Source organism: Fonsecaea multimorphosa, assembly GCF_000836435.1.
Source record: "Fonsecaea multimorphosa CBS 102226 unplaced genomic scaffold supercont1.4, whole genome shotgun sequence".
NCBI classification, from domain to species: Eukaryota; Fungi; Ascomycota; class Eurotiomycetes; order Chaetothyriales; family Herpotrichiellaceae; genus Fonsecaea; species Fonsecaea multimorphosa.
This window is the reverse complement of record NW_015971638.1, coordinates 319,846-347,471: the sequence shown is the minus strand read 5'-3', so window position 1 is coordinate 347,471 and position 27,626 is coordinate 319,846. Positions and strand designations below refer to the sequence as shown.

At 52.7% G+C, this 27,626-nt stretch overlaps 11 protein-coding genes across 11 annotated transcripts; 7 read left to right on the top strand and 4 right to left on the bottom strand.

The window, feature by feature from the left end:
* Nucleotides 1–962: 962 nt before the first annotated feature.
* Nucleotides 963–3,030, top strand: Z520_02765 (serine/threonine-protein kinase nrc-2; the record flags this gene model as incomplete). The annotated part of the gene is made up of 4 exons (XM_016773278.1): nucleotides 963–1,803; nucleotides 1,857–2,156; nucleotides 2,207–2,591; nucleotides 2,646–3,030. The coding sequence occupies 4 exons, from the start codon at nucleotides 963–965 to the stop codon at nucleotides 3,028–3,030; spliced, it is 1,911 nt and encodes a 636-aa protein (XP_016635335.1).
* Nucleotides 3,031–4,034: 1,004 nt separating this feature from the next.
* Nucleotides 4,035–7,758, top strand: Z520_02764 (uncharacterized protein; the record flags this gene model as incomplete). The annotated part of the gene is made up of 2 exons (XM_016773277.1): nucleotides 4,035–4,176; nucleotides 4,232–7,758. The coding sequence occupies 2 exons, from the start codon at nucleotides 4,035–4,037 to the stop codon at nucleotides 7,756–7,758; spliced, it is 3,669 nt and encodes a 1,222-aa protein (XP_016635334.1).
* A 341-nt stretch (nucleotides 7,759–8,099) lies between these two features.
* On the bottom strand, nucleotides 8,100–11,205 carry Z520_02763 (uncharacterized protein; the record flags this gene model as incomplete). Its single annotated transcript, XM_016773276.1, has 5 exons — nucleotides 8,100–8,513; nucleotides 8,664–8,953; nucleotides 9,059–10,375; nucleotides 10,451–11,057; nucleotides 11,110–11,205. 5 exons carry the CDS (start codon nucleotides 11,203–11,205, stop codon nucleotides 8,100–8,102), a joined length of 2,724 nt encoding a protein of 907 aa, XP_016635333.1.
* A 503-nt stretch (nucleotides 11,206–11,708) lies between these two features.
* Z520_02762 (uncharacterized protein) lies at nucleotides 11,709–12,993 on the top strand (the record flags this gene model as incomplete). The annotated part of the gene is made up of 2 exons (XM_016773275.1): nucleotides 11,709–12,711; nucleotides 12,776–12,993. 2 exons carry the CDS (start codon nucleotides 11,709–11,711, stop codon nucleotides 12,991–12,993), a joined length of 1,221 nt encoding a protein of 406 aa, XP_016635332.1.
* Nucleotides 12,994–13,297: 304 nt separating this feature from the next.
* On the bottom strand, nucleotides 13,298–13,850 carry Z520_02761 (uncharacterized protein; the record flags this gene model as incomplete). The annotated part of the gene is made up of 2 exons (XM_016773274.1): nucleotides 13,298–13,492; nucleotides 13,716–13,850. The coding sequence occupies 2 exons, from the start codon at nucleotides 13,848–13,850 to the stop codon at nucleotides 13,298–13,300; spliced, it is 330 nt and encodes a 109-aa protein (XP_016635331.1).
* Nucleotides 13,851–14,385: 535 nt separating this feature from the next.
* Z520_02760 (uncharacterized protein) lies at nucleotides 14,386–16,622 on the top strand (the record flags this gene model as incomplete). The annotated part of the gene is made up of 4 exons (XM_016773273.1): nucleotides 14,386–15,885; nucleotides 15,941–15,980; nucleotides 16,050–16,433; nucleotides 16,501–16,622. The coding sequence occupies 4 exons, from the start codon at nucleotides 14,386–14,388 to the stop codon at nucleotides 16,620–16,622; spliced, it is 2,046 nt and encodes a 681-aa protein (XP_016635330.1).
* A 1,602-nt stretch (nucleotides 16,623–18,224) lies between these two features.
* Nucleotides 18,225–21,045, top strand: Z520_02759 (uncharacterized protein; the record flags this gene model as incomplete). The annotated part of the gene is made up of 4 exons (XM_016773272.1): nucleotides 18,225–18,537; nucleotides 18,620–19,986; nucleotides 20,043–20,433; nucleotides 20,474–21,045. 4 exons carry the CDS (start codon nucleotides 18,225–18,227, stop codon nucleotides 21,043–21,045), a joined length of 2,643 nt encoding a protein of 880 aa, XP_016635329.1.
* A 1,495-nt stretch (nucleotides 21,046–22,540) lies between these two features.
* Z520_02758 (uncharacterized protein) lies at nucleotides 22,541–22,957 on the top strand (the record flags this gene model as incomplete). The annotated part of the gene is made up of 1 exon (XM_016773271.1): nucleotides 22,541–22,957. One exon carries the CDS (start codon nucleotides 22,541–22,543, stop codon nucleotides 22,955–22,957), a length of 417 nt encoding a protein of 138 aa, XP_016635328.1.
* A 1,886-nt stretch (nucleotides 22,958–24,843) lies between these two features.
* Nucleotides 24,844–26,515, top strand: Z520_02757 (uncharacterized protein; the record flags this gene model as incomplete). The annotated part of the gene is made up of 2 exons (XM_016773270.1): nucleotides 24,844–25,309; nucleotides 25,359–26,515. 2 exons carry the CDS (start codon nucleotides 24,844–24,846, stop codon nucleotides 26,513–26,515), a joined length of 1,623 nt encoding a protein of 540 aa, XP_016635327.1.
* A 250-nt stretch (nucleotides 26,516–26,765) lies between these two features.
* Nucleotides 26,766–27,077, bottom strand: Z520_02756 (uncharacterized protein; the record flags this gene model as incomplete). The annotated part of the gene is made up of 1 exon (XM_016773269.1): nucleotides 26,766–27,077. The coding sequence occupies one exon, from the start codon at nucleotides 27,075–27,077 to the stop codon at nucleotides 26,766–26,768; it is 312 nt and encodes a 103-aa protein (XP_016635326.1).
* On the bottom strand, nucleotides 27,078–27,482 carry Z520_02755 (uncharacterized protein; the record flags this gene model as incomplete). Its single annotated transcript, XM_016773268.1, has 1 exon — nucleotides 27,078–27,482. One exon carries the CDS (start codon nucleotides 27,480–27,482, stop codon nucleotides 27,078–27,080), a length of 405 nt encoding a protein of 134 aa, XP_016635325.1.
* Between the last annotated feature and the right edge of the window lie 144 nt (nucleotides 27,483–27,626).

Here is a 27,626-nt window from a genome sequence, read left to right as displayed (position 1 = left end):
TCTAGCCCTTCAGCCCTGAGACAGAGAGACAGACCCCAGGGCACCAGGCCTTCACTACTACCGTGCTTGTGCCTAGGTAGGTGCTCCGTATATCACGAGTGTTTGGAGCCTTTGATTGGATTTATTGTCCCCTTCGCCTGGAGAATTGGAGACATAAGGTTTGGCCATAAGGTACAAGATAGTCAAGGTTTGAGAAAGAGAAGAGGCAGAGCCCGTTTGTACCGAGCGAGAGAGTAGCGAGAGCGGGCGTGACTGCGACTACGAATGCGACCCCAAATCCCACCATCCACTGTGGGCGAGATACTCATACCGTCCTACCGTGCTACCGCCTCGCCGCCTCCTAGGTAGGGAGCTCGGGAGCTTCGAGTGCCAGACAAACCACCACTACGCCCACTACGCCCACTACGCCCAAGAAGCCCTTTCTCCTACCTCCCGCCTGCGCCTGCGGTACCTTCCACACTTCAAACAAAAGTGCAACCGACTAGACCCATATCAATTCAACCCCCCATTCCCCCATTTTATCTTTCAGTTCTTACTTCCCTTTTCCACAAAGGAAGTAATACCGCAGCTCAACCCCCCCTTTCCGACTGGGGACTTGAATCGTTTTACTGCAGTGGCCGGTAAACCAACATCTTCGTGTCCTTGGGCAAGCATCGTCCATCTTCATCTGGAGGACAGAACCCTGACATGGCGCACCACCGATAGCCCACCAGCCCCTGCCCGCAGCCGATCCTCCCTCGTTCGTCCCTTGTCCGTCCCCCGTACCACCACCAAAAACATCCTATCCGAACTTCACCTCATCAGAGAGCGCCCCAACTCCGCTCTCTGTTCGCCCCATTCCTCTGTCTGAACTGCACGAAACCTCTCTCCTCCCACTTCACTTCGCTCTCCCTAGCACAGAGGGGTCGACTCCTTTGATACTCTGATTCTGTGGATCCATTGAATTGGCACCCTGCAGCATCATGGCCGCCGCCACCGAGAAACGCAATTTTTCCTCCCTGTCCTTCTCCTCCAAGAAGCATCTGAACGGCGAACCCGGCTCTGGTGCTCACACTCCGACAACGACAAAGCTGAAAAACTTCTTCCGTATTAACAGTGGTGGTAGTCAGACTTCGATAGGCTCAGATGGTGTGCCCACTCCCAAGACCGACTCCAAACCCGTCAAGCAGTCCAGATTCCTGCCCGGCTTGAACAGAAATAGATCGACCACTATTGCCAGTGAAGGACACCCCCTCGATGATGCTATCGCCTCTCCCACAGCTCATGCCAACCCCTACTTTGTCCATCAAGGACCTCCTGCCCTGCGCCACCACAATGAGGGCAGTGTTCCCCCTTCCCCTCCGGATACACCGAAAGTTCATGTGAACGGTACGGCGGTGGAAGAAAAGGCGGTCACGGCTGGCAAGGAAGAACTGGCTCGGAAATTGAGAAGAGTGGCGTCTGCCCCAAATGCACAAGGCCTTTTCAGCGGGAACAAGTCGACTCCGGAGCGTCCATCGACAGCAGAACTGGGAAAAGAGCCTCTAGCGGTGATCAATGGCTCATCACCCAAATTGGGCATGATCCCTCAAGAGGATGCAAGCACTCAGAGCCTCCCGCCTAAACCTGGTAAAATCCCTCTGCCCGGACAAATCCGCCAATCCGTCGCTTTTCGAAGGACCTACAGCTCCAATTCGATCAAAGTCCGTAATGTGGAAGTGGGCCCGCACAGTTTCGACAAGATCAAATTGATCGGCAAGGGTGATGTTGGCAAGGTGTACCTCGTGCGTGAAAAGAAATCGAATCGGTTATATGCCATGAAAGGTTGGTCTCGCCAAATCTATAGTTCCGCAAACGACGGACCTGACTTCTCCCAGTTCTCAGCAAAAAGGAAATGATAAAGCGCAACAAGATCAAGAGAGCATTGGCCGAACAAGAGATCTTGGCCACGAGCAATCATCCTTTCATTGTTACCCTATATCATTCTTTTCAGTCCGAGGATCATCTTTACCTGTGTATGGAGTATTGCAGCGGAGGTGAGTTTTTCAGGGCACTACAAACGCGTCCGAACAAATGTGTCGGCGAAGAAGATGCCCGGTTCTATGCTGCAGAAGTCACAGCCGCGCTGGAATATCTGCACTTGATGGGCTTCATCTACCGTGATTTGAAGCCAGAAAGTGAGTGCTTTCGAGCCCCGTGATGCTCTCTGCTGCTGACTTTGTCCTAGATATCCTCCTTCATCAGTCAGGACATATCATGTTGTCAGACTTTGATTTGTCCAAACAGTCGGATTCCGGTGGTGCGCCGACCATGATCTTGGGCACTCGCAATGCATCGAACCCCACTGGGTACCCTCTGGTTGATACCAAGTCCTGCATCGCCGACTTCCGTACGAATTCCTTTGTCGGCACGGAGGAGTATATTGCTCCCGAAGTGATCAAAGGCAATGGACATACCAGTGCGGTTGACTGGTGGACTTTGGGTATCCTGATCTATGAGATGCTGTTTGGAACGACCCCATTCAAAGGTAAAAACCGAAACGCGACTTTTGCAAACATTCTTAGGGACGAAGTCCCGTTCCCGGACCATTCACACGCCACACAAGTCAGCAAGTGAGTAGTATTATTATCTGAACGAGACTCGGGGCCTTTTGCTGACCTTCTCAGCCTCTGCAAGTCGCTCATTCGAAAGCTTTTGATCAAAGACGAGGTCAAACGTTTGGGTTCTCGGGCAGGCGCGTCAGACGTCAAAAACCATCCTTTTTTCCGGTCGATAACTTGGGCTCTTCTCCGCCATATGAAGCCGCCTATGATCCCTCACCAAGGCAAGGCCTTCGACACAGTTAACTTCAGGACGGTAAAGGATAGCGGTAGCGTCGACATCGGAGGGCCCGCAAGTCGGCTCAAGGGCGTGCCGCTAGATTCATCCCTGGCGACTCCAGGAGGCGAGATTGCGGATCCTTTCCTGGAATTCAACAGTGTGACACTGCATCACGACGACGACGATGCGATCATGATGCAAGACAGCGGAACCACACACAGCGGGCGGTGAAGGACTTGTTTTCTTTTTGGGAAAAGCTTGTTGCCCGTTTCGTGGTGATGAATTTCTGATGCTGCATGGGGCGTTAGGGGACGCACGGGAAGGGATAAAATATGTCATGAGACACGAAGGTCAAGCGGCTCACTCGTCCTTTTTGATGATGATGGCAGAAGGCTGTGAGTTCTAGGGTCTCCAAGCATATGCGGCGTTGTGAGATATTCCTAAAAATTGCGCATGTACAGATATACAGCAGAACAGACCACTGCAGGCGAGGGAAGGGAGTTTTGCTGGCGCTCGCTCACTCTTTTGGTCTCTCTGACTCTATACTATGATCGAACAAGCAGAGAGCCTCTAAACTCCCCCAGTGTTTCGAATGCACATGGCAAGCCTCGCTACAGCTGGGGCTCACTAGGCTTCTTCGTCATAGTGTCGCGTCTGGCGGTCAAACGGCCAGGGGAAGGCGGTCAGGATGCGCCAATCGGACTGGGAGTCGAAAAATCAACTGCGGAGACCAATGAATTTTCGGAGCTCTATCACGCCTCCTGTGCCATCATTTTTCACTACTCGGTACTACTACTGCCATCAGCTCAGCAGCGTCGCACAAACCTCACCCGTCGAGCCGTGCTCCGCCGTCAGTCAAGGGCAAAGCTCGATTCATTCCTCCGCAGTCGAAGCGGCAAGCGGCAAGCGGCAGGACACAGCAAGTCCCGGGATTTGGACTCGATTTTCACTCAAATTTTTACCCTCCTGCCCCTCCACGTGTTACGCTGCACAGGTTCCTCGTTCCTCCCTTGCTCTCATCCAACGAGCATGGCCAGGTGCTCACGGTTCCATCCCTTCATTCCTGTCCTCCGCGTGCGAATCAGAACCAACATCTGACTGTAGTCGCTCTCTACTGTGCTTTCAATGGCTCCTATCTTTCCTCCTTCCTAGCTTTGCTCCCCTGTTCCTCACGCCGAGGCCGCTGTGAAATTCTAGACCACATTGAGCGATTAGTCGGGAAGGTCTCAGACGTCATGAAGTTTGGTCGAAACCTCCCTCGAAACCAAGTCCCCGAATGGGCATCCTCCTATATAAACTACAAAGTCCTCAAGAAGCTCATCAAGGCCGCTGCCGCAGGAGCACAGAAGCAAGATGGAGAAATTCCCGATCTGGCTGGTAGGATTGGGTTGAAATGAAGATCAACCTTCGTGAAACTCATGTCTTCTTCTAGGATTCTTCTATACTTTGGACCGCAATCTCGAGGACGTGGATCACTTTTACAATAAGAAGTTCCAGGACTTTTCACGGCGTCTAAAACTCCTTGAAGACAGGTACGGAATATCTCCTCAAGCCGCGACGCAGCTCGACGCGGATGAACGCGAAGACCTCCTTGCGGCGCTTTTGGAACTGCGTGGCGATCTGAGAAAGCTACAATGGTACGGAGAAGTCAACAGAAGAGGCTTTGTCAAGATCACAAAGAAGTTGGACAAGAGGATACCCGCGGCTCATGCGCAGAAGAAATACCTCGAGCTCAAGGTGGACCCGTTGGCCTTTGCGACAAATACCCAGCTCTTCTCCTCCTTGAACAAAATCAATGATTGGATCTCGGTGTTGAGTGAGGTTGCCGCCGCCGCTCCGAGCACCGCTGACGACATTGCTTCCATCTCCTCGGGGTCATTGAAACGTACAACTTCTCGGCCTTCGTTGAATATCTCTGTTGAGCAGTTGGCCAAAGTTGAAACTAAGATCCGCCAAGACGACGCGAAAGGCCTGGAAGAATGGATCTCGGGCATCACGAAACCAGGAACTGAAAAGTCGGAGACGGCGGTGCAGCTGCTGTTGAACAATCTCCTCCAGAGGGCAATCTCATCCCGAAGTCGGGCTTGTGCAGCGTGCCTGCTGCGCGAGATCGTGTTTTTGGATTCTCAAGACGATATCAATCGCCGCAATTGCATCCATCGTCTTATAGTTTCCATCGGTCGCAAACAGTCACTTGCGAGTCAGGAGCCTGCCACAGAGCCCCAGGCTGATGCTGAAGCCGACCTCCTCAACTACATCACACCTGCTGCGCATCCGTCCCCCGCCCTGAAGCGCTCGATCTTGCAGGAAGATCAACGGGTGCAAAATGTGACACGAGAGGACGAGGCTGTTCTATTCCTCCAATTTCTACTCGACAACCTGAAGCCTTCACAACGGCCTGCATTGATGGCGAGAGATAGTGCGGGAAGGACGCCTTTGCACTTTGCGGCAGAGTACGGCATTAGGGTCATGTGTGAGATCATCATTGAGCACCTCAAGACGTGGAAATTGTTCGATGTTGGGGAAGGTATTGATGGTCCCCGATGGCAGGACGATGACGGCTGGGCGCCCTTACATCTCAGCGCCATCGGCGGTCACCCCCTGACAACTAAAGCCTTACTCGACGCTGAGAATAGCATGGGCTCCTCTGTCAAACGGAGATCAGCTCAATCGTCAATCGTTTTGGCTTTGGCCACCAAAGCAAATTTCGTCGAAATCGTCCGGCTTCTCATTCAATCAGGTGTCGATATCAACTACCAGGATGAGCAGGGTGATACGGCACTTCATGTGGCTGCTAGATTCGGCCATGTGGAATGCGCTAGACTACTCCTCGAGGGTACAGATGAGCAGAAGGCTAATATTGAGCTACCTGAAAAGACTTACGGGTGGACACCCTTGTTCATTGCTTGTGTCGACGGCCATCTCCCCATTGTAGAGCTGCTCATCGACCATGGAGCTGATCTTGAGCGCCTGGATTCGTCGGGCTGGAATGCAAAGGAGCACGCAGCTTTGAGAGGGCACGTCGACATAGCACAGAGGCTCGACAGCGTCATGCCTAAGCTGGACGCCGAACCCGATGTTTCTGTAGCCTCGACGTCCCCCCCACTGCTGTCATCGATGACTGAGCGAAATTCCAACGGACTGGGGTCAAATGGGAATGGGCAAACGATCAAGACTACCGAGGCTGTCAAGACCTTTGGCCATCGATACCTGACAGACAAGAGTATGATCTTGGTCAGTCTCGGTACTATGGATACTCGCAAAAGTATTCGTGCGGTGAGTCTTGATCGGATCCCACTGTCAAGCGCTCACTCGACACAACTCGATACCGCCCTTTCCATCGTCGTTTCAGCCAAAGCCGCCGAGGGTGAGTCTGAGGTCATTGACCTACCCGTTCAGGACAACATTTCAACAGAACCAATTGTCTTTCACGCAGCCGATCCGTCCAAAGTCAAACTATACTTTGACCTGATTCCAACTTATGCCGGCTCTCAAGAACGCGTCGTTGGGCGTGGGGTTGCCTTGCTTTCAAGCATCAAGTCGAGCGTTGGAACAAAAAGGATGTCCCTACAAGGTGATGTGACGGTCCCAATTGTTGCGGCGAGCGATCTCGAGGTTATTGGGTCCGTCACTTTCAACTTTCTCGTCATTACACCTTTCAAACATCCCAACATGTCGGTGACGGAAAACCAGACATACTGGAGGAGTATGGCGTCGACCATGGTCATTGGTCATCGTGGCCTGGGCAAAAATTTCGCCGCCGGTAGACGATCTCTACAGCTAGGCGAGAACACCATTCAATCCTTCATCGCCGCGGCAAACCTGGGCGCATCTTACGTCGAGTTTGACGTGCAACTCACGAAAGACCACGTGCCTGTAATCTATCATGATTTCCTCGTCAGCGAAACGGGTATCGACGCCCCCGTGCATACTCTGACCCTGGAACAATTTCTCCATGTCAACGACATGCGAACGCCCCGCCATTCCAGACCCGCTTCACCCGTACCATTTGAGAAGCCGAAAGCAGCTAGTTTGAAGAACGTCGAGCGAGATGTACGAGCATCTAGACTAAGATCTATGTCTGTGAGCGGAGCAACTAGCAACGAGTCTCTCGAGATGGACGAGCGGATGAAACATACCCGCGACTTCAAGAAGAAAGGGTTTAAGGGCAACACTCGCGGCAACCATATCCAAGCGCCCTTTGCCACTCTCGAGGAGATGTTCAAGAAGATCCCACAGGATGTCGGCTTCAATATTGAGATGAAATACCCCATGCTGTACGAAAGTGAGGATGAAGAGATGGACACGTATGCCGTGGAATTGAACTCATTCGTTGACACGGTTCTTACCAAAGTCTATGAACTGGGCAAGGGCAGGAACGTCATCTTCTCGAGCTTCAATCCTGACATCTGTCTTCTGCTGTCGTTCAAGCAGCCCAGCATCCCCGTCTTGTTCCTGACAGATTCTGGCACGAGTCCCGCGGGTGATATCCGCGCCACTTCGTTGCAAGAAGCTATTCGCTTTGCAAGTCGCTGGAATCTGCTTGGAGTGGTCAGCGCTGCAGAACCTCTAGTCGCTGCTCCTAGATTGGTCAAGGTGGTGAAGGAAAGCGGACTCGTATGCGTGAGTTATGGGACACTGAACAATGACAGTGCGATGGTGAGGAGACAAGTGAAGCAGGGGATAGATGCGGTCATTGTGGATAATGTGCTTGCCATCAGGAGAGGTTTGACTGAGGATGTGGCGAAGATCAGTGGTACAAGTACACCTAGCTCCGGAGTGACTACAGGAGACCGAAATGGGAGCGGGGCCGGTGATTTGAAGAAGCTGCTGGGTGGAGTGGAGAGTCTGAAGCTTCACGACGCCCTTCAGGAGGCAAAGGTCGATCCGAAGCCAATGGTTCCTCCAAAGGGCAATGGCGACGTGAACGGTCTGTTCGATGGACAGAGGACAACATGAGGCGAGGCTCGTGATGCTGTTGCTGATACCCAGAGAAATCGTGCTCTCCATCGAAAGGGAGATGTCAATGGAATTGAGGTGGCTATGGTACAGGAAATAATCCAGAATGGCCCTCCGAGACTGAGATCTTGGCCCAGTGCGGCGTTACAAGAAGCCTGAACAATAGAGAGGGAGCCTTCAGATTCTACGCCCAAGTGTGAACTGGGGCGGGTGCTATATGGGACTGGGAATCGGGACTGGGAAAAGGGGCCGGGAAAAGGGGGAATGAAAATGGGAGGATTCCTCAAGCGTTTTTCCACTCCTACATAAAAGGAACAAAGTCTATGCCGTTTCATCTTCTTCTACATCAGACAGGCCTCCTTCTCCGAGGAGTGCAGCTCGCTCCCTCCGATGCGGATCCTGCGCCCTCCGAGTAGTGCGCCGTGGACCCGCGTCGTGCCTCGCTCCGCACTGCTGTGCATCGTGTCTGTTGGCGGGGGTATCGCTAGAGTTGGTGGCGCTCCTGGGACGGTTTTCCTCTTCCATTTGTCGCCGCCGCCGCCGCCGCTGACGTCGGGGATCTTGTTCTGAGATGGCCTTGGTGGCGGGTGCGCGATGTGATGACCACCAGCCAGGGATGGAGTGTGGAAGGAAGACGGGGACGGGGGGAGACGAATGTAGACGTCGACGAGCCACTCGTACCAGACTTTGCGGTCGTCGGTCTTGCGCCACATTGTCAGGCTGACTTCGCTGTTATCGGGGAGGAAGATTGGTGTCTATTAGATATTCCCCCCCTCGCCACCCCCACAATGGGGTGGATTGAGGTTTTGTGGTTAGTATGAGAAGTTCTTATATCGCGTATATATGATTTCGGGGGAGCATAATTTTCTGGTGGGGACTTCTTCTCCTTCAACTCACTCACTCACCTTCAACGGGAAGAATATTGGAAACCAGCTGATCATGCCTTCGCTCTTTTGGTCCATCGTGTCCGGATTCGTGGACAACTCGACGCCCTTGTAGAGCACAGTCTCAAAATAACCCGCCAGGCCGTGGCATGTGCCCCGGTGCGGGATCGGGAAGGTCAACTGGCACGAGCGCGCGTTGTGGCTGTTGGTGAGGGACGGTTCGGTGGTCGTCGTGCCGATGGTGGATGGGGTCAGGCTGGGTAAGGCCGGGTTGGGATGCTGGAACGCCCATGTCTGCTGGATGACGGGGACTGGTGCCGCTGGCGGCGATGGTGGCGGGGCCACGGAATATTGAGATTGCCGCGTGTGCGCTTTGGAATATGGCGTCGCTGTGGTCTCCGGTGGTGAAGCAGGACTTGCCATGTCGCCAGGCGTCCCGGCCCCTGTGGACACTCGGCGCGTCTCGGCTTCTGCTGCAGCAGCAGCTGGCTTCGTGCTCAAGTAATCGATCGCGTTGAACATGACCACGTATGGCGTCTCGCTGGCGTTGGGGTTACTGCTCATCCCATGCAGGATGTCTGCGTGTAATTTCGGCGCCGCGATCGGGGTGATGTGTGCCGTGTACGATGCCGGGATGGAGATTCCGTGTACCGGGTTCAAGAGGTGCTGGACGCCGTCCAAGCATTCGGGGGAGAGCTCGTTGTCGGCAAAGGAGCCCAGGAGTTCGCTGATGAGGATGTCGATCTTGTATGGTGTGGGTGTGGTGATCTGGGGCGTAGTGGCAAGGAGGTAGGTACTGTCGAGGCTGGGTGAGCCGGTGAAAGTCGGCTGTGGGGTGGTTGATTCTTGCTCTGCGGTCTGGCCTTTCTTCATGTTGGCGCCCTCGGTGTTATTGTCGTCGTCATCATCATCATCATCGTCCTCGCTGTCGGCCAAGGTGTTGTATATTCGAGCCGGCTGTGGCGCATTTGCAGCACGAATAGGTCCTGTCCACGTCCTCATGTCCGATTTCACCAAATTTACGCGGCCATTCCAGGTGGTTTTGTTGTGGCGTTGAAGAAGGACAAAGGCATTTGGGTTCTTTTCCAACGCCCACATGTCAATCTCCACGCCGACATCTTGGCTTGCCTTGAGAGCGCGGGTGACCAGCGGTCCACGCCCTGCTCCTACCACGGCAACAACGACTCGTCCGTCTGGGTTGGAGGTTGGTTTGCCTTGTTCAACCCAGTCGTGCAGGGCCCGGGCGATGGCGCGCTCATACCATGCATACTTGATCGGATCCTTCTCGAAGACTTCGTAAGTGATGCTTTCGAGGTTGACAGAGAGTGGTTGCAATGGCGCCTGTAGGTAATCTTGGTAGCCGGCCCCAAAGCGATCGATGACCGTCTGCAGTGGCTGTTTGGTCTGCAGGTTGCGCATGTACGAGAGGTGAGGGGTCGCGTCTTTGAGGTCGGCAGTCTGTGCTGCTTCGGCGAGCGTAGGGAAAGCATTGGTCCCAGCTGTGCCGTTGGTGGTGTTGCTAGGAATGGTCCCTACATCACACAGAAGGAACCATGGCGCCGTACGGAGCCGAGAAAATCTCAGAACGAAGGCTTGATGAGCACGACTCAGCACGGGATAGCCCTTGGCGTTCTTAGCGAACACTTGCTTGTCGAGCGTGAGGAGCCGGACGGGTTCGGAATACCATCTTGACTGGATGGGCACTGGCGGTAGCAGCTTTGGTATAGACAATGCTGGAGACAGTCAGCGTCAAGTGATCGTGCAGACCAGGGACAAACGGATGCTGCGAAGAGATGTATTATGCTTACCTACACATAATCTCGAGGGATATTTACATATCGATCTAATCATGTTCCATGCCTCCCAAGATCCAAAAACATCCAATCTTTCGTCTTCAGCCTCGTCCTGCTCCAGAAACTGTCGACGGGCAAAGGGAGCTAGGTTGCCAATTTGATCAGTTTGTTCCTCGGAGTGGTCGATCATAGGCAACCATACGTATAGCTGCATATAGGGGCCTTGGCTCAGGGCATCCGAGATTGCTCTCGCATATTGGGCAATCCCGCTGTCAGACACGCCGTGACCCCGAAGAAGAGGACCTGAGATCAGCACATATGTGAGTCCGCAAAAGGCAGCGTAAGCCACCTCCAGTTGGAGGACTTGTCGAGATATATCTGCAATGATCGGATCTGGAGAACCAAGGTCGATCCAGGAACTTGTGATGCCGATGGTCTGACTGATGGACTCGTCAGGCGTCAAAGGAGTATCCGCTGGAGTCAGTGGCGGAATAAGAACGGGCGAAGCGCTTTTCGTCTTTGTGATGTCTTCTTCTGAATGGAGGGCAAGGGATGAGGACAGGAGGGTCAAGACCCGGGAATGGAAATGGGGAGTCGTAATGGGGCTCGTAACCATATCATACTTGTCCAAGTCAGTCGACACGAGCCAGATGAAAAAGAGACTGTGCCCTCACATTTGCCGCATGAGCATCTTGTATGATGTCCATCGAGACTGGTAGGGGCCTCTTTGGGTCATGGTGCCCGATGATGAACCTGGGAGGATCCTCCATCTTGCTCCACGGGAGTCACTGAGTCCGATCAAGTGAAAAATACGAGATCCCGTGGGTTTAACAGTAGATTGAGCAGTCCTGATGTTTTGAGAATCGAGAATCACATCGCTCCATTCTTGAGACGGATCCGACAGTATCAAAACCCCAGCCTTGCTATCAGACCACTGGCACTCACTGCTTGAACCTGAAATGGCCAACAAGTCGTTACGAACTGGACGCGCAATGTATCGCAGGAATGTGCAGCCGCTGGACGTCTTCGATCGGAATAGAGGGACTGAATGAGATTTTTGCAAACAAAAGTGCTTTCTGAGCAGGAAGAATGTGAGTCCCGCTCGAAATGACCGAAGGAGACTAGCGTGGCCGCAGGTCGATTGAGACGCCGGGCAATTTTGTTTTGCTTGCGATGCATCTTGCACCATTCGCCATTCACCATTCGCCATTCACCATTCACCTTCCACACAGCACATCGACTCTGTCTCGCAGCCTCGAGCTGCATTGACACCATGAGTGTCGCTCGGTCTTCTGAGTGCCTCTTTTGCCTCTTTTCACGACCCTCTCGCCCAAAGTCCTTGCCTCGCCGCCAGTTTCATTCCTCCCCTGTCCACCAAAAGCGAAAGCCCCGATTCCCCAGCGTGAAAGCAGAGCTTGGCCAGGTTGATCTCCGTGCACGAGCCAAAGAGTTTCCCTCGGTACAAAATGGCACGATCCCTGAGCGATACTCTCCGGAGCAGCTTGCAGCAATTGAGGCAGCTCAGAAACTTATCAATGTCGACCAAATGCAAAAGCAGACCGGCATGCGGACAGATTCCTGGAAGCTGAAATACTACGACGAATTGACCAAGATTGATCCGGTGGTAGATAAGCCGGTGCGGGCGCCGATGACCAATATCGACGACAAGTCTAGGTTAAAGACAGATGAAGAGCTGGAAGATGACTTTGTCAAGTTTATCAACGAGATACCTGAACCGAAACATGAAAACGACTATGACCAGGAGCTGTGGGACAAGTTCGACAAGAACCTCCGCATGACAGTCGGACGTGAAGACGCGGAGAGGAATCCTCCAACGGCGCTTGCCCCAGACTTGCCGAGAATTTCAGAGCCCACCAAAGCACAGAAAAAGAAATCCAAACGGGATGAGGAGGGAACCGGAAGAAAGGAGAATCTCGTGTCGCCTGAACTCTTGCAGTTGATGCAGATGACCGGGTACAGCGAGAAACAGCTAGCGCAGCTCCGGGTCAAGACCATTATGCACCACCGCGTTGTGAATCAGACAAGGCTGGGCAAGATTTCAAAGATTTATTGTTTGAGCATCGCCGGCAATGGCCAGGGTCTTATCGGCATAGGGGAAGGGAAATCGCAGGCAGGCTCCGCAGCTATAGCTCAGAGCCAGTATCGTGCCATTCGGAATATGACACCCATTCTGCGGTACGAAAATCGAACCATCTATGGTGATCTGAAAGCCAAGGTCAGCGCCACCGAGCTGGAATTATACGCAAGACCACCCGGTACGTTCACCTTTACCCCTCTTCGTGGGCGAGATGAACAAGGACTAACTGGACCGTTTGACAGGCTTCGGACTCCGTTGTCAACAATATATCTGGGAGATTTGCAGGTGTGCAGGCATCGCCGACCTGGCAGCCCGTGTGACACGATCGAGAAATCCTATGAACACGGTCAAAGCTACCGTGCAGGCTTTGTTGAGCCAGAAGCATCCAGAGGATATCGCGAGGGCTAGGGGGAAGAAATTGGTGGATGTTCGCAAAGTGTATTATGCAGGACAAACATAGAAAGGGATTTTTGTATATTAGCATCCCGGACAAAGCATCGACGGTCCAGACGGTCTTCTGCTTGAAACTGTCTTCTATTCTGTACAAAAAGCACCTGCAGTGTGGACAAAATTTCGACCGATGTATGGCACCCCTTTCAAAATGTAGACCTGCTTTGACAAAATCCTCGTTGTGCGTCATTAATTCGTATCATAATAAGCTCGTCCATTGTACCGAGTATCCGTCCTCGTTCTCCCCATCCAATCCTGTCCCCTGGGAGTATCAATACAAATCACACAACCACCCGCAAGCTCTGCGGTAACACTTATTCGCCAGTCTCTCCCCCTTGGTCTGTCGAGGTTCCCGCCTCGACCTCCTGTCCCTGTTGCAGCACGATGCTGTACACACTGGCCTTCATCAGCGTGTAGACGCTTGCGACTTTGCGTTCCAGCAACCGCAGACCCTCGGCGATTTCGAGCGTGATGGGGCCGCTGGAGAGGTCGGCGAGCGTGGATGAGAGCTGCGCATGGTTAGACTATCTGGGCACTTTTTGAGGAAGAAGAGGCAGCTGGGTTCCTCCGGCCTGAAATGTGTCTTGATCATACTCGTCCCCTTCCGCATGATAGGAACACCCTTTTTTGCCCTCCCTGGTTTTTTAACATGGACAGAGGGTATTCACCCCCGGAGGTTCCGGAACGGAAGGGATAGGAAGGGACGATGTGACGACGAACTTGGTAACTCACCTCCTTCATGTTCCTCGATAACCTCTCATACTCGTCCAAGACTTCCTGTTCCAACGGTGACACCCCGGTCGAGGATTGGCCTGTGAAACTCAACAGATTGTGCTTCGAGTCGTTGTAGATCGTGCTTTCGTCCATGATGGACGTTGACGTGGTCGGAGGAGGGGTATTAATGGCGGAAAAGGTTGTGTGGTCATGAATATCCCACACAAAATCCATGGAGACGCTTCGACGCGTCTGTGAGAAAGTTGCGTGACAGGCGGAAAAGTGTCACAGTAAAAGCCATTGGGGGTAATACGGAAGAATTTAAAGTGCGCGAGACGCAGATTTCTTTCATAGCGAGATAGTAATATTCTTCCCCAGTTTGCAGTTCTGTCGATCCCCGCATGTTTTCTCCACGTCGCCAACCGATGAGGCTGCAAACCTAGGTATGTTAGAGGAGCACGATGGTGAGTGGACGGAATCATGCTTTCTTGATGGAGACGCGGTTACCAAAGCCGCACTAACCCGGCTATTGAGTCGATTCTGGTGATTCCTTGTCTCCACGCAATCACTACACCCGAGGCTCGTCCCAATATGGACATCCTGCAAATGCATTTTGTTTGCAGGGGCCTCTCTTCGCGGCGACCTTGAAAGGCTTCATCACAGTCTTATCACAGCCATACATCAAGCAATGGCGCTGCTAGCTGCGGGCGCCGCTGCGGCGGCGGCCTCGGGGATTAGCATGTATCTCGACGCCAAGTACTCAATCCGTAGCGACCTTGCCCAGCTTCGAGGAGCCAAGCAACTGCAGAACTTCGTCGAGAACTTGTACACGGAATACGGAGAGGACGACTGGTCCTTCTACCACACCATACATTCGACATATGCCGAGAATCACCATACCGACAAGGAGGCATTCGTCTTCGAGGGCCGAACCTGGACGTATCGCCAGTTTCGTGAAGAGATTGGTCGACTTGCCGAAGCGTTCGAGAGGCTCGGTATCAAAAATCGGACCGTGGTGGGGATGTTCGTCAACAACTCGCCCGAGTTCATATTTGCTTGGTGGGCTCTCTACAAGCTCGGTGCTGTTGCCGCGCCTGTGAACACATCCATTACTGGGTCCCACATCAAGCATTGTCTCAAAGTCAGCGAGGCCGAGTTCTGCATCACGACTTACGAGCTGTATGGTATCTTGACGAGAGCGTTGGTGCAAGACGAGGCTCTTCCAGGTTCATCAACACCGAGGATTGTTTTGTACGATTATAGCTCGTACCTTCCAATCCAAGCCGAGCTTCAAGGAAATGTGCTGCTGAAGCACGACGAGCTGCCCCCTGTAACACCGGAAATGGCGGATTATCCCAAACACAAGAGGCCGAAAGTTGGTCCCACGGACGCCGCGCAATATCTCTTCACCTCCGGAACAACAGGGATGCCCAAAGCTCTGATCTGGCCGCTTGGATACAATCGTCTGACCGGATGTCCATACAGATGGCCAGGCATGCAGGGAAGCCATAGAAGATGGTACATATGCTTGCCTATGTTTCACGGAACCGCATCCTTCGCTGCTCTACCTGGCGCGTTGGCGTCCTCCGGGACTGTCATTCTTGCGCGGCGTTTTTCGCGTCGGGAGTTCTGGGCAGATGTTCGACGTTCACAGGCGAACGCCATCCTCTATATCGGCGAGATGTTCCGCTATCTAGTCCAGTCTCCCCCTGACCCTCGATTTCCAAACGAAAAGGACCACGGGGTTGATCTTGCATTTGGTCTCGGGCTAGCTCCCACTGTATGGCGAGCAGTAAGAGAAAGGTTTGGCATCGATTGGATTGTAGAGTACTACTCTGCAAGCGAGGCAACGATCTCGCTGATGAACTCGAATAAGAATGATCTCGGGGTGGGAAAGGTTGCCCGATACGGGCCCATAATGCGGAGTAAATGGTTTGGCCAGGGAGCGTTTCAGCTTATCCGGGCTGATTTCGAGACCGGGGAAATCGTGAGAGACCCCAAGACAGGGTTCTGTATCAAGACAAAGCCCGGAGAGGTCGGTGAGGCCATAAGCAAGATCGTTCCTCCCATTCAAAGACGACACGACTATGTTGGAGAGGGCGGTGAAGCCGCCACCCAGAAAAAGATCTTGCGAGATGTGTTTGAAAAAGGGGACGAGTACACTCGGATTGGGGATGCATTGGTGATGGTAAGTTCAAGATCCCACTGCAGAGTATGCATGCTGAGACCGCCATCTCTTACAGGACGAAGATGGATTCATCCAGTTTCGTGATCGGCTTGGAGGTACGTTAGTGTCGATGAGACATCCTTGTCAGCTGCCATAATGCTGTACATACTGACCGTGACTTGCAGATACCTACCGCGCAAAGGGTCACAATATTTCCACGACCGAAGTCGAGGCCTGGCTCAGTAGACATCCTCGGATTGCTTCCGTCAACGTCTATGCCATCCCAATGAATGTATATGGATACGATGGGCAGTTGGGGTGCGCTGCAATCACTTTGCAGGGAGTGTCCCCGGGGCAGTCCGATCAAGCTTACCAGGAAGTCATGTCGCAACTGGAACACTGGCTACGCACTTCAGAAAGCGCCCTGCCGGCATATGCGGTGCCGCGATTCGTCCGAATCCTGATCAACGATGGTGCGCCACAAGACTCGGGCGGCATGAGTGGTGACAGCGGCAGCGAACGAGTTTCGACGATCATGAAGAAGTTGAAGACAGGTCTCCGAAAGGATGGTGAGTTTGCCTCCTCAACTACTCGTACACGCTTTCCAATGTCACGCTGCTTATTGTTGCTTGACAGGCTTCTTGATTCCAGAGGGTAATAAAGACCGGATGTTTTGGATTGAGAAAGAAGGATCAGGGTACGCACTACTGACCAATGAGGCTATCCAGCGCCTACTCTCCGGCAAGGCTCAATTGTAAGGGAGCGGAAAGTGTTTGCATGGATCTGGGGTTGTCTTTATCCCACTGCCCAATAATAGCGGGGACTCCATGTGCGCGAGGAATCCATCGCGTGCATGTTGCCAAGTTCCCCCTGTTTCTCTTCTCGCTTGTCAAGTTCCCATTCGTGCCGATTCGATGCCGACAAGGTATTTGACTCAAAAGGATTGACAGGGTTGGAAGGTTTGCAATATAGTCGTGTTAGAGGATTGCTTGTTGCTCGGGGTCGCCGGACTTCATCGAGGGATCTCACCGTAGTGATGCTTGTCCCGGACGTCGTCCCAGAATCTATCGACAGGGCCACAATGCTTAGCTAGGATCTGGATTTCCCGCACGTGGATTGACAGATCGTCGGAGAAATAATGATTGAATTCTTGCTAGGTATTGACGAATTGGCAATTTCCCGGACTAGCGCAGGGACCGCAGGGACCGCAGGGACAGCAGGAAGATGTGGTCTGATGATGAGGGTGATGGATGATGAGATGATGAGATGAAGCCGGAAAATTGAGACGAATCGAAAAGGGCCAGACGGAGGCGCAGGTCTAGACACCCGTGAGTCCGTGACACGCTCGAGTCCCTCGACGCCTTTGACGCCTTTTCTTGGACTTCCACCCGCTTGCTGGCCCTAGACTCTTCAGAGTCTAAACAACGGGTGTTTTCTTCCCCTTGAAGGCTTGAACACTTCAGCTCCAACTGCGCACGAGCATCCCAGAGCCCCTTCGCGCCATTGGGAGTGCAAATCCAAGTCCTCAAGGCTTCGCAGCTGCAGGCCAAGATCAACCAAGGAATCCTTGGGCCAATTGATGGCTTGCTATCTTCGTGTTCAGATGGCGCTGTTGAACGCCATGTCTCTGGGCGCGTCACGTCCCTGGTGTGCAAAAGACGCCATCTTTGGTCGTCGTTCAACCGATCCCCATACCCATGGATGATGGGGCATGGACTCCTCGTCCTGCAAGCCTCGCCAGCTGTCCAGTGTCCACCGTCTCTGGCGGCGAATGCCTCCCCGAGGATGGACCACGAAACTATTTCGTGGGCGGTCAAACGGCGCATCAATGCCCATCGACTCATCTGGTGCCTTTAGTCCTTATCTCGTTCTGGCCCGCCACTAGGTTGTCCGCTTCTATCTGTCTGGCTGTCTGTCCCTGAATAAGAGCTTTATACGTGGTACAGCCCACCATCCACAACGCCTACAGCTGAGACCCAACCAACACGGGGCTCGCTTGCATGGGTCTGATCGAACTGTGCACAAGTCCATACGAGCCAGTATCGCTGCAGGCAGCCGGCTTGCAGGGTCACAGGCCGGAAAAGCACAAAATGCCTTTTGGGACTTTCGAGGAGCATCTTCCGCCTGCCAATAGCCTGGACTCAGCCTCAGCCTTCAAGAAGCGAATTATTTCCCAGACTTTCAACTTCTTTTTCTACTGATATTTTGGCCCTCACATTCGCTTTCGTTCTGTCTTCTGCTTGATGTCTTATTCAACGCCAGAGGCCCCAAACCCGTCTCAATGAGTTGATACAGGATCACTATTTTCCCATCCAAACCATCAACACTGACACCCAGAGGGTTGCGACTGCACAACAGCCATGGATGTTATGTCGGTCGAGGCATGTGTTCAGGCCGGTGAGCTCATGCCCCTTACCTCACTCCTTCTCTGCCTGTCCATGCTGTTGCTGCTTCGGAAGAATATTTTGCAAACGCCTCACAAACCCTTCTATATGACGGAGGTCTTACCTAAATCGGTCAATGTTCCGGACTGCTGGGACCGCGCGCGGAGCCTCATCATTGTTGCTTCCTCGATCACGCTACACCGTGGACGCTATTCTGAGCTGAGCTTGTGCAACACCGTCAATGATGTGGTCCTACTTTATGACCTGGTAGGGACTGCATCATGGACATGTCCGAAGTCCGAAACCCGGATTGCTGCGTTCAATCAAGACTGTTGTCTTCGAAATCACTCACTAACTCACTTGAAATACAGTCATTGGAGCCTATCGCGATGCTTCAAAGTTGGTGCAGCGGCTCAAAAATAAACAAAATACTTCAGAGGATTTCATACTGCCAGAGCAGTTGACAAAGGACTTCGAGGACTCTCTGTCATTAGGATGTTCTGCCGTGCAGAGCTTGTACGACCACGACGTTCGTCGCTTTGGCGAAACCTACGCCCGAGGGGACGCCACCGCCCGGGAACAGATGAAAGACATCCTCATCAATCTGCAGCAAGCAGTCATCTCGCATCTGCGGGAGGTCTTCATGGACGAAGCGACATTGGACCTTCACATGTTGAAGGAAACCTCAGACGACTGTCGAGTCAATGCAACTGTTTGCTTAGGCCAGCTTTACCAGCGTATGTCGACGGCCACAGCGGCAATGAAACAAATATCCCGTCCATACATCGATGAATCGGACAAAGTCCAGTTGCCTGGATCGCTAGCCTATTCAAGCAGCCGCAGTACGCATTCCTCGCTCGGGGGAAGACCATCTGACAATCAATCGGCCACATCCTATACCACATACAGCTCAAGGACAGCCGTTGGACACGAGCGCAAACCATCTGGCGGATTGGCGCCGCAACGAAGGACCTCGATGAATTCAACAGTATCTTACTTGAGCGAGCCGCCCAAGAGCCGTACTCCAGGTGAAAACAATGTGCCAGCCCTCCCTTTTCTTATGCAGAGGCAGACAAGCCAAGGCGCTGTTGAGCCTCCTTCCAGTGGATTTGTTGTGTCCAGGCAACTGGAGGACAGCATTCCGTCAACAGGTGCCGACCCACCACTATACAGGCCGAACTTAACGAGGCCAGTTTACACAAGTGATGAAAAGGGGCAAAGGTTTCCGAAAGAGTCTAATTTTTACCAGTCGCCGGTACTAAGCCCGCATAAACAGGTGCCACAGAACACTTGCCTGGAACGCAGTCCTGGGATAGCAAATGAGATCCAGGTCTCGGTGCCCGTCCTCCCAGCTCAAGTCCACGAGCTTGACCATAGCGAGCGTCGCGAGGCACATAAAACACAAGATCAAGAAGCGACGAAACAGAACATGTCATCGAATCAGCGACCGGCAGTTCCCTTGAATCCTGATTATAGCACATTAGAATACGTTGCCACGCTAGACTCTCGGAGCCGTCCCCCGGCAGCTTCAGTACCAGATCAACACTACCAAAGCTTTTTGCATCAACTGCCTCCCCATTTACAAGAGCAGGTGCAACAGTCAATGTGGCATGGGTATCAGGCCCGGCAGATACTCCAAGGGCACTCGTACAACGACTCGCCTATCTCGAGGCCTCAGATCAGCAATGCCGGGCCCGAAACGGTTCCTGCTGTCATGGATCCCCTTTTTCAACAAAGGGTAAGTCGGGGCATCAGATTGGCGGCAGCGAGAGCTAATTGTGTTACTCTCTCTAGGTACCACCGGTTCCTCCAGTCCCACGGCCGCTGTCGATTCGGTCTACCGGTTCGAATGGATCAAGAATGGGGTCTTTCGCGATACGCAAGGGGCTGCCACCGGGTATTGCCGATGCGATACACAAACCTGCACCCACATCACTGGAAACGCAATTCACTAGCCTGCCTCGCTACGTGAAACCGAAAGCGCTCGATCTCGCCGACAATGAGCAGACGGCTACGCTCAACAGCCCAACTTCGCTAAGGGGCCAGTTCATGGACAGCACGTCGGACAGCATTACAGTGAAATCAGCGTCTGAGAGTGCATCGCTCGAATCTACGATGCGGATCGCACCGGTTCCTGCAGCCTCACCAGAACTTCAGATAGCCCGATCGCAGCTCAACTTACCGAGTGAGTCGAATCTTGCTGGATTCTGCAAGGGTGCAGTAAGGCAACAACTTGGGGGTCCGGAAAAAGGGATTCTCGCTTGAGCACCGAAGGGGGCCCAAAGGTCAAGAGTATTTCTGGCGGTGCACCAAATGCAATTTCGAAGGACCGGCATCAGTGTCCAGGGCGCTGCCGAGCGGCGGACGTGGCTCGGTCAAGACCGAGAAGACGTACGATACCAAAGTACGATATTCTGAAGGGGGCATCAAATACCGGTGGAATCTCCTGGCCAAGTGCCATATGCCCAAGAAGCTGACGATCGGCGATGCCATGAACAACGGCGATGCGTTTGCTTGTTTTTTCTGTTGTGTGGAGGGAGCGGCCAAAGGCTGGACTGAGGACGGAGTGCCGTCGCAGTTGGCTAAGCTGGGCGTCTTTGGCGAGAAGAAAGCGACCACTGTCAACTTGACACCCACCTTCACGGGACTACAGGCGTTCCTAGCACATCTGGAGACGCACCGGCTTCCAGATCGCACTCCTGGGTTGATTGCATCAAATGAACTGTATTGCATCGTGGGCAGAGTTGCCCATGATCAAGAAGAATTTGATTTGAACCTGCCCCCACTGGGGGCATGACAAAACGCATTCAGGAAAATATTTAATGGGGTTGGGCCTTGAGCCGGTTTCAGGATAATGGTTTGGACTCCATGACGAAACGACTGTAGAGGTTATAATACCCACCAAATATGATCTTGAATAATTAGGTAGATGGGCCCAGGAGGGGCAACCCAAGGCGACACCTCTTGCTTGAATATTATGCTCAAGCAGGGAATATTTTCTTTTCACTTTTGTGCTCCGGTTTCTTCTTTCCTGGAATCATGGCCTGACCAGGGATCTCTTAGAGAACGAGATGGGCGATGATCATGAAGATCGAGGGACGCGAGAGCGATCGTTGTAAAGGAGGAGTAAGAGGGGCTGCTGGGCGGCGAGCCCGGAAGAAGCGGAAGGACCAAAGCGTTGTCAGAAGAAGTCATGATGAAGGGAACTTTTGGTCGAATGACTCGTCGGGGGGCCAAACTGCGATGACAGCTTGTTGGGTGCGTAGTCAGCAGGCTGGAAGCGCTAAGTTTACACTGGAGACGTCGACATCATCTGAGGGCAGGAAGATACCAGAAAGACGACGAGAGAAATATCACATCATCGTACATACAAGTGGATGAAAAAGGTAGTGTGGTTGTGTGGGCAGAAGAGCGAAACGGCGCAGTTGTGGGCGGTGAGTCGTGACCAACCCTTGACTCCCTCCGGGAACCTTGAGCCGCATTTGCCGGATGAATATTTTGGTTGCGAGGAGTCGCTTGGTGCAACTTGGTGCGCTTGGTCACGGGCCATTGGCCCATTGCGGGCTGAACCAATTGTTGGTCATCCAGCGTCTCCCGCAAATCCGAGTGATGCCGGGCCTTTGCCTATTTGCCCTGTTTGCCCCATTTCGCTCCATTTCGCCCATGTTTTTTCCCTCGTATTCTTTTTGGCGCAGGCGCATGAGCATTCGAGGGCCCAAGAGGGTGGTATCGTGATCAACCTCCATAAATGCGCACATGAGAGCTTCACCTATAACTCTTTCTGCTCAGAACACTTCTGACTTCCTTTGGCTGCTTCACACTTCTCACAGGCCTCTATTGATTGTGCCCTGGACTGGTACAGAGTACGAGTACCCAGTACCTGGAGACACTCGATCGGTCATCAAACTCCATCCGCTCGCCCTCCGCTGCACCCACCGTGACCACTTTCATTGATCACTTCTCCCTTTCCAGCCTCGTTAAAGTCACGAAAATCCACATTCCTCACTGCAATCCTGGGGTCTGCGCATCGATCTAGTCAATAGCCTTCTCGTCCCATAATTTCACTTTCTCCTGCAGCAAATCAAACGCCTGGTCTTCGGCTTTTACCATTTCCTCATCGGGCAATCCTCTCTACCTACGAGACCAGGTCCCATCAGGCCCGAAGTCTGCGCCATTACGAGTAAAAAAGCCCTTGCGACACGCGAGCTGCTTCGTACAAAGCCACCACCGCTTCTATTTCCCCTACCTACCTGCCTCCCACATTCCCTCTGGCGCCCTCCTCTTATATCACCATGACTTCCGACTTCCACCACTCCCTCGAGCCCTTCCCTCTCTTCATCGACTCAGCTCCTCCCAATTCGGCCAACTACTTCTCCTCCCCAATGGCCATGGCTGCCATCCAGCTCCTAGCCACCTCGAGCTCCTCCTCCTCCTCCCACCACGACTCCTTCCGAAAACCCCTTGTCTCCATGCCATCGAAGCTATCGAATTACCTGCGATTACGATATTACCAGTACGAAGTCACCTTCGGACTCTATGTTATGACCCCGGGCGAGAAACTCGTACTCAACTCGGTCGTCCTTGTCGCTTTTGCTGCCCTATCCTACGCGCTTTTCTGGGGCTTTCAACCATTCATTGTCAATCTTCTCTGCCGCCTGATATACTACGTCACTGGATCCTTTTCCACTGCTCCACAATTATGCTCATGACGACGACGTTTGACCCAGCGACATCACTTGCTGCCCCAACAGAAGCTGGCCTTTTGGGATAAGAGGGTGAACCCATTTGCAAGATGACTGCATGATCTGGAGGAAAACGCGATTGACAACTCGAGTCATTCCGCCGCCGGATACGCTCATTCTTCGACCCATGATGATCCTCGAGCAATGGACCCGATCTCAATGGAGATCAACACGCGGATCCCCCTCCAGCTTAAATGGAGCTGCGTCATTTCAGTTCCAGCTGCGGTCAAGGAAACCACGGTTCGAGGTGCTTTTCATCATCGTCAAGTTCTCGAATGAACGGTACTCTTCATATTAGGCCACAGCAGACCGCAACCCCTTCGCTACATTCGCCACATACCGCTTTGGAATTATTTGAACTCCGACTCACGACGACGATAATTTTGGTACCGTCAACGGCTAGCAGGAAGCCGAGTGAAGTAAGCGGGCGTATTTCTCGAATTGAATACCAGCGAATAGCAGGATGCGTGGTCAACGGGCAACATCACAAGAGGAGGTCCCGAACAATGTGTTGGCAATCAGCCGCACCTACTATTTGGGTGTCTGAGTGTCACCATGTCTTCTGACTTGGGGTTGTCGAATCTCATGTATTCTGGCAGCCTTTGTTTTCAAGATTGCCTCGCATCCAGCCTTTGCAGGCGTTATGAGCCCCACGAACAGGAAAGGATATATTATTACAAACAGATGTTAATAGACTAATATAACGTCCCACCAAATCTTCACGCATACTACTGTTGCAGTCGATTCTTTGCCCTGAGTACGCACCCATCACGTTCATGATCTTGCTGGGCTCGTATTACTTGTCATGTGATCTGTATTCTGGGAAACACCAAGCTGAACAATGAGATCGTGCTCGCTTTGGGCTTCAGGTACTCGTAGGGCGCGGGTGCGAAACCTCGAAGGCCAACACTCTGCGTACTCGTCGCTGTACTCGATACCTAAAACGTAAGGCCAAGCAGGGGGATGGAGTCTATTTTTGAAGGATCAGAATACCAAGGGTCATCAGGGTAGATCCGATTGTGGGAGGAGAACTTTTGTCGGGCAGCAGCCACTCACAAAGCATGGATGGCCGCGTGATGGTCTGCATTGGGCCTGGTGCGGGTTACACTAGGCTGTGGGCTCCAGCGACTAGGCTTGTTCCTGAATCTTGAGACACGCCTAATCCCAAGCCCATGCCTAAGCCATCCACAGCCATCCTCCGCCTAAACAATTGGCGAGGACTCCGCGTGTGGTACTCGTGTGGCCGAAACCCTTTCCGGAGCCACGTTGGATGTGCGTTCATGGCTGCGTAGTCCCTTGAGGCGCTGCACCATCCCAAGAATCCTCAACTGCGTTCTCCATTCATTCACTCACTCACTCACTCACCCTCTTGTCGTCTGTTCTCCCACTTTCTTTGAAAACACCAGCACTCCTTTGAACGCCTGAACCGCAGTCTGTTGGCCGATTAATTGCACTCATCTCATCCCTTTCGAGCCCAAATTTCCGCCTCAGGAATTTCTCCTCGCTGCCATACCAGGAACCGTCTCTCATTCACTCCACGATCTCATCGATCTGCTGTTTCGGCAGCTGTCGAGCTTTGCGGGTGGTCGACGTCCCGATGAAAGTGCTGGCCCAATTGTCATTACTACATTGATCGCATCGCCGAACTCGAGCTCCCTCTCTTCGATCAATCAAGACTTCCTCAGGGATGATGGCCGGTTGGATCTAGCAGCAATCTCGCCTCTAGGGCTTCACCTAAGCCCCTTGCACCTTCGAGTTTCTGACGCAGTGAACATTCAACACTCGTTTGCACTCCTTACGTATCCTGCCGTGGAGCAATTCAGTACTGTCGCTCTCTTCTCCCTACACCCAACATGGCTGCCGACGATTACTACCAGGAGTCCCACATGGCTCAGTCGTCACAGTCTACCCGACCGCAAAATGAAAGACCGGTCTCACACATCGCCTTCGCTTATAATCCCAAACACAGCTCCTCCAGCCTCGATCAGTCACGCCTCTCGCAAGCGTACAACACCAGACCCATGTCTACTTACTATGAACCCCACGACCCTACAAGACAGTCTGTACATTCAGACTCGATACCGCTGAAGCATCAATCAAGAATTAATACGACTCAAGATGCACCTGACTGGCGGAATCAGTCCACACAGTATCCTCCCTCTCCCGAATCAAATTCGCCGCCGTTATTGCCAGATTCAAAAGGGAGGAGGAAGATAGAGGGATCTTTTGCGAACTTTTTCAAGGGGAAGATACCATGGGTTGTCTACACCTTGTCTTTGATACAGATCACAGTTTTTGTTGTTGAAATAATCAAGAATTGTAAGTGCAACTAACCCATATCTCTGCACTGCATGCTGATGGAAGGCAGCGATCATTACAGGATCCCCCATTATGATCAAACCGCAGTTTAATCCCATGATCGGTCCCTCGACATATGTGCAAATTAATATGGGTGCTCGATTTGTACCTTGTATGCGGACGACTCCCGGAGTTCAAGACAGCCCCGATCCTCCTACTTGGCCATGTCCTAATACTACTACATCCGATCCGAACTCACCAAGCAACCACTGCGATCTCAAAGCCCTGTGCGGTTTCTCTGGTTTTAGTGACGAGCATCCGAATCAATGGTTTCGATTCATCATCCCAATGTTCTTGCATGCGGGGCTAATTCATATTGCATTCAACTTGCTATTGCAACTCACCATGGGTCGTGAAATGGAAAAAGCGATTGGTAGCATTCGATTTGCCATTGTGTACTTCAGCTCCGGCATCTTTGGTTTTGTCTTGGGCGGGAATTTTGCAGCAACAGCTATTGCATCAACTGGAGCATCGGGTTGTCTGTTCGGGATTCTCGCTTTGGTTCTTCTGGACCTGATTTATGGCTGGAACGAACGACGCCATCCTGTCAAAGACTTGATGTGGATCATGGTAGATATCATCATCTCCTTCGTTCTGGGACTGTTGCCTGGTCTGGACAACTTCTCTCACATCGGAGGCTTCCTGATGGGTCTTGCGGCCGGAATCTGCCTTCTCCATTCTCCCAACATCCTTCGCCAACGCATCGGCGAATCTACCAGCCTCAATACCAGCCCCTACAGAAACGTTGGCTCAGATGCAGACGTGAGCATCAACCCCAAGGATCCAATGCTGGCTCATTCCTCGTCCTCTCCCATTGCTCCCAGAGCCGGACCAGCCACGACAGCCGCGCCAGCTAATGTGGCCGCCTTTGCCAAACAACCCGTCGGATTCTTCAAGGGACGAAAGCCCTTGTGGTGGGCATGGTGGCTGTTTCGGTTGGGAGCATTGATCGGCGTTCTGGTGGCATTCGTCGTGCTCTTGAACAACTTTTACAAGTACCGCGACACGTGTTCATGGTGCAAGTATCTGAGTTGTCTGCCAATCAACAATTGGTGTGAGATTGGGAATTTGCAGCTGAGCAATGCGACGAGCAATTCGACGAATAATTTGAGTCGGAGAACAGCATTATCGGTGATTGATGCATGGGAGGCAAGAGGGTCAATTTGATATGAGACATGATGTTGCTTTCAAGCGAGAAGTTAAAAGTCTTTCTGGCTTAGCCGAGAATAGAAGAGCCGTTCATTCGTTCATGACCTTCTATACTACCCATATGGGGCTGTCCACGGGAATCTGGTCTCTCTGTTTGTGCCCAGCAGATTCTTCTACACCATACCCCGCCGGCCTCTCTTTGCTCCCCTTCCGTGTGACTCCATGCCTCTCCTGAAGGACTGGGGAGCCCCGGGCTACATAACTAAGCCTAGCCTTCGACAACGAAATGACAGTCGTGTATGATCCCGCCGTTGACCTCGGGCACCAAATCCTGGGGACAACAGCTCATGACGACAACGCAACTGACCAGCGCTTCGAACACGACTTGGCCGCCCTTCTCGCACACCGTTGGCTTGAAACTTAAACCCCCGCCTGCAGACGTGTTGCTCTCATGCAACGACTCCGCAAGGTTAGTTACCGGGATGTTCATGAACAGATTGAGCGGGTCCGGAACGGTTGAGGTGGGAGTGTTGAACGGCGCCGGAAGCACGTAGCCCGGGATATCGCGAGCGAGGGCCATTCATAAGTTGTCCGAGCAATTGGCGTGGTATTCCTCCTGCGGTATGCCCAGCTGGTGGTACCGGTGGATGTCGCACGCCGGGATCAAAGTGTCGTGGATACAGCCCGAGCTGTCACTCAGAAATTTCAGGATTGAAGTGCGCCGGTTTGTGGAGAGTGTGCACGGGGCGACGGGGCTGAGGGATAGTAGCGAGGCGCGAGTGTGGGACATGGATAGATATGTTGTCAACTCTTTTGTCGTGGCAGAGTCCGAAGAAGGGACTTCAAATGCCCAGAAGTCAATCACTTGGGTGCCATGGGTGTTTGTCACGGTCAGCTTTTGGGATGGAGATAGAGGAACAGCCACGGATGACCGGGCGGGCACAGTGTGCGTGGTGTTGGGCGGATAGGGTGTGGGAAGAGGCATTTTTGAAGGCTTAAGTAGAAGGGAGTGGGTCCGAAAATACAGCAACAGAGGTAGAAAGGATGGAAAAGAGTTTGGGTTATATCGAGACTGGGCCCCTACTGGGAGTAAGAAGTTGTTATTCTCTTCATGATCGAGGTCGTTGAT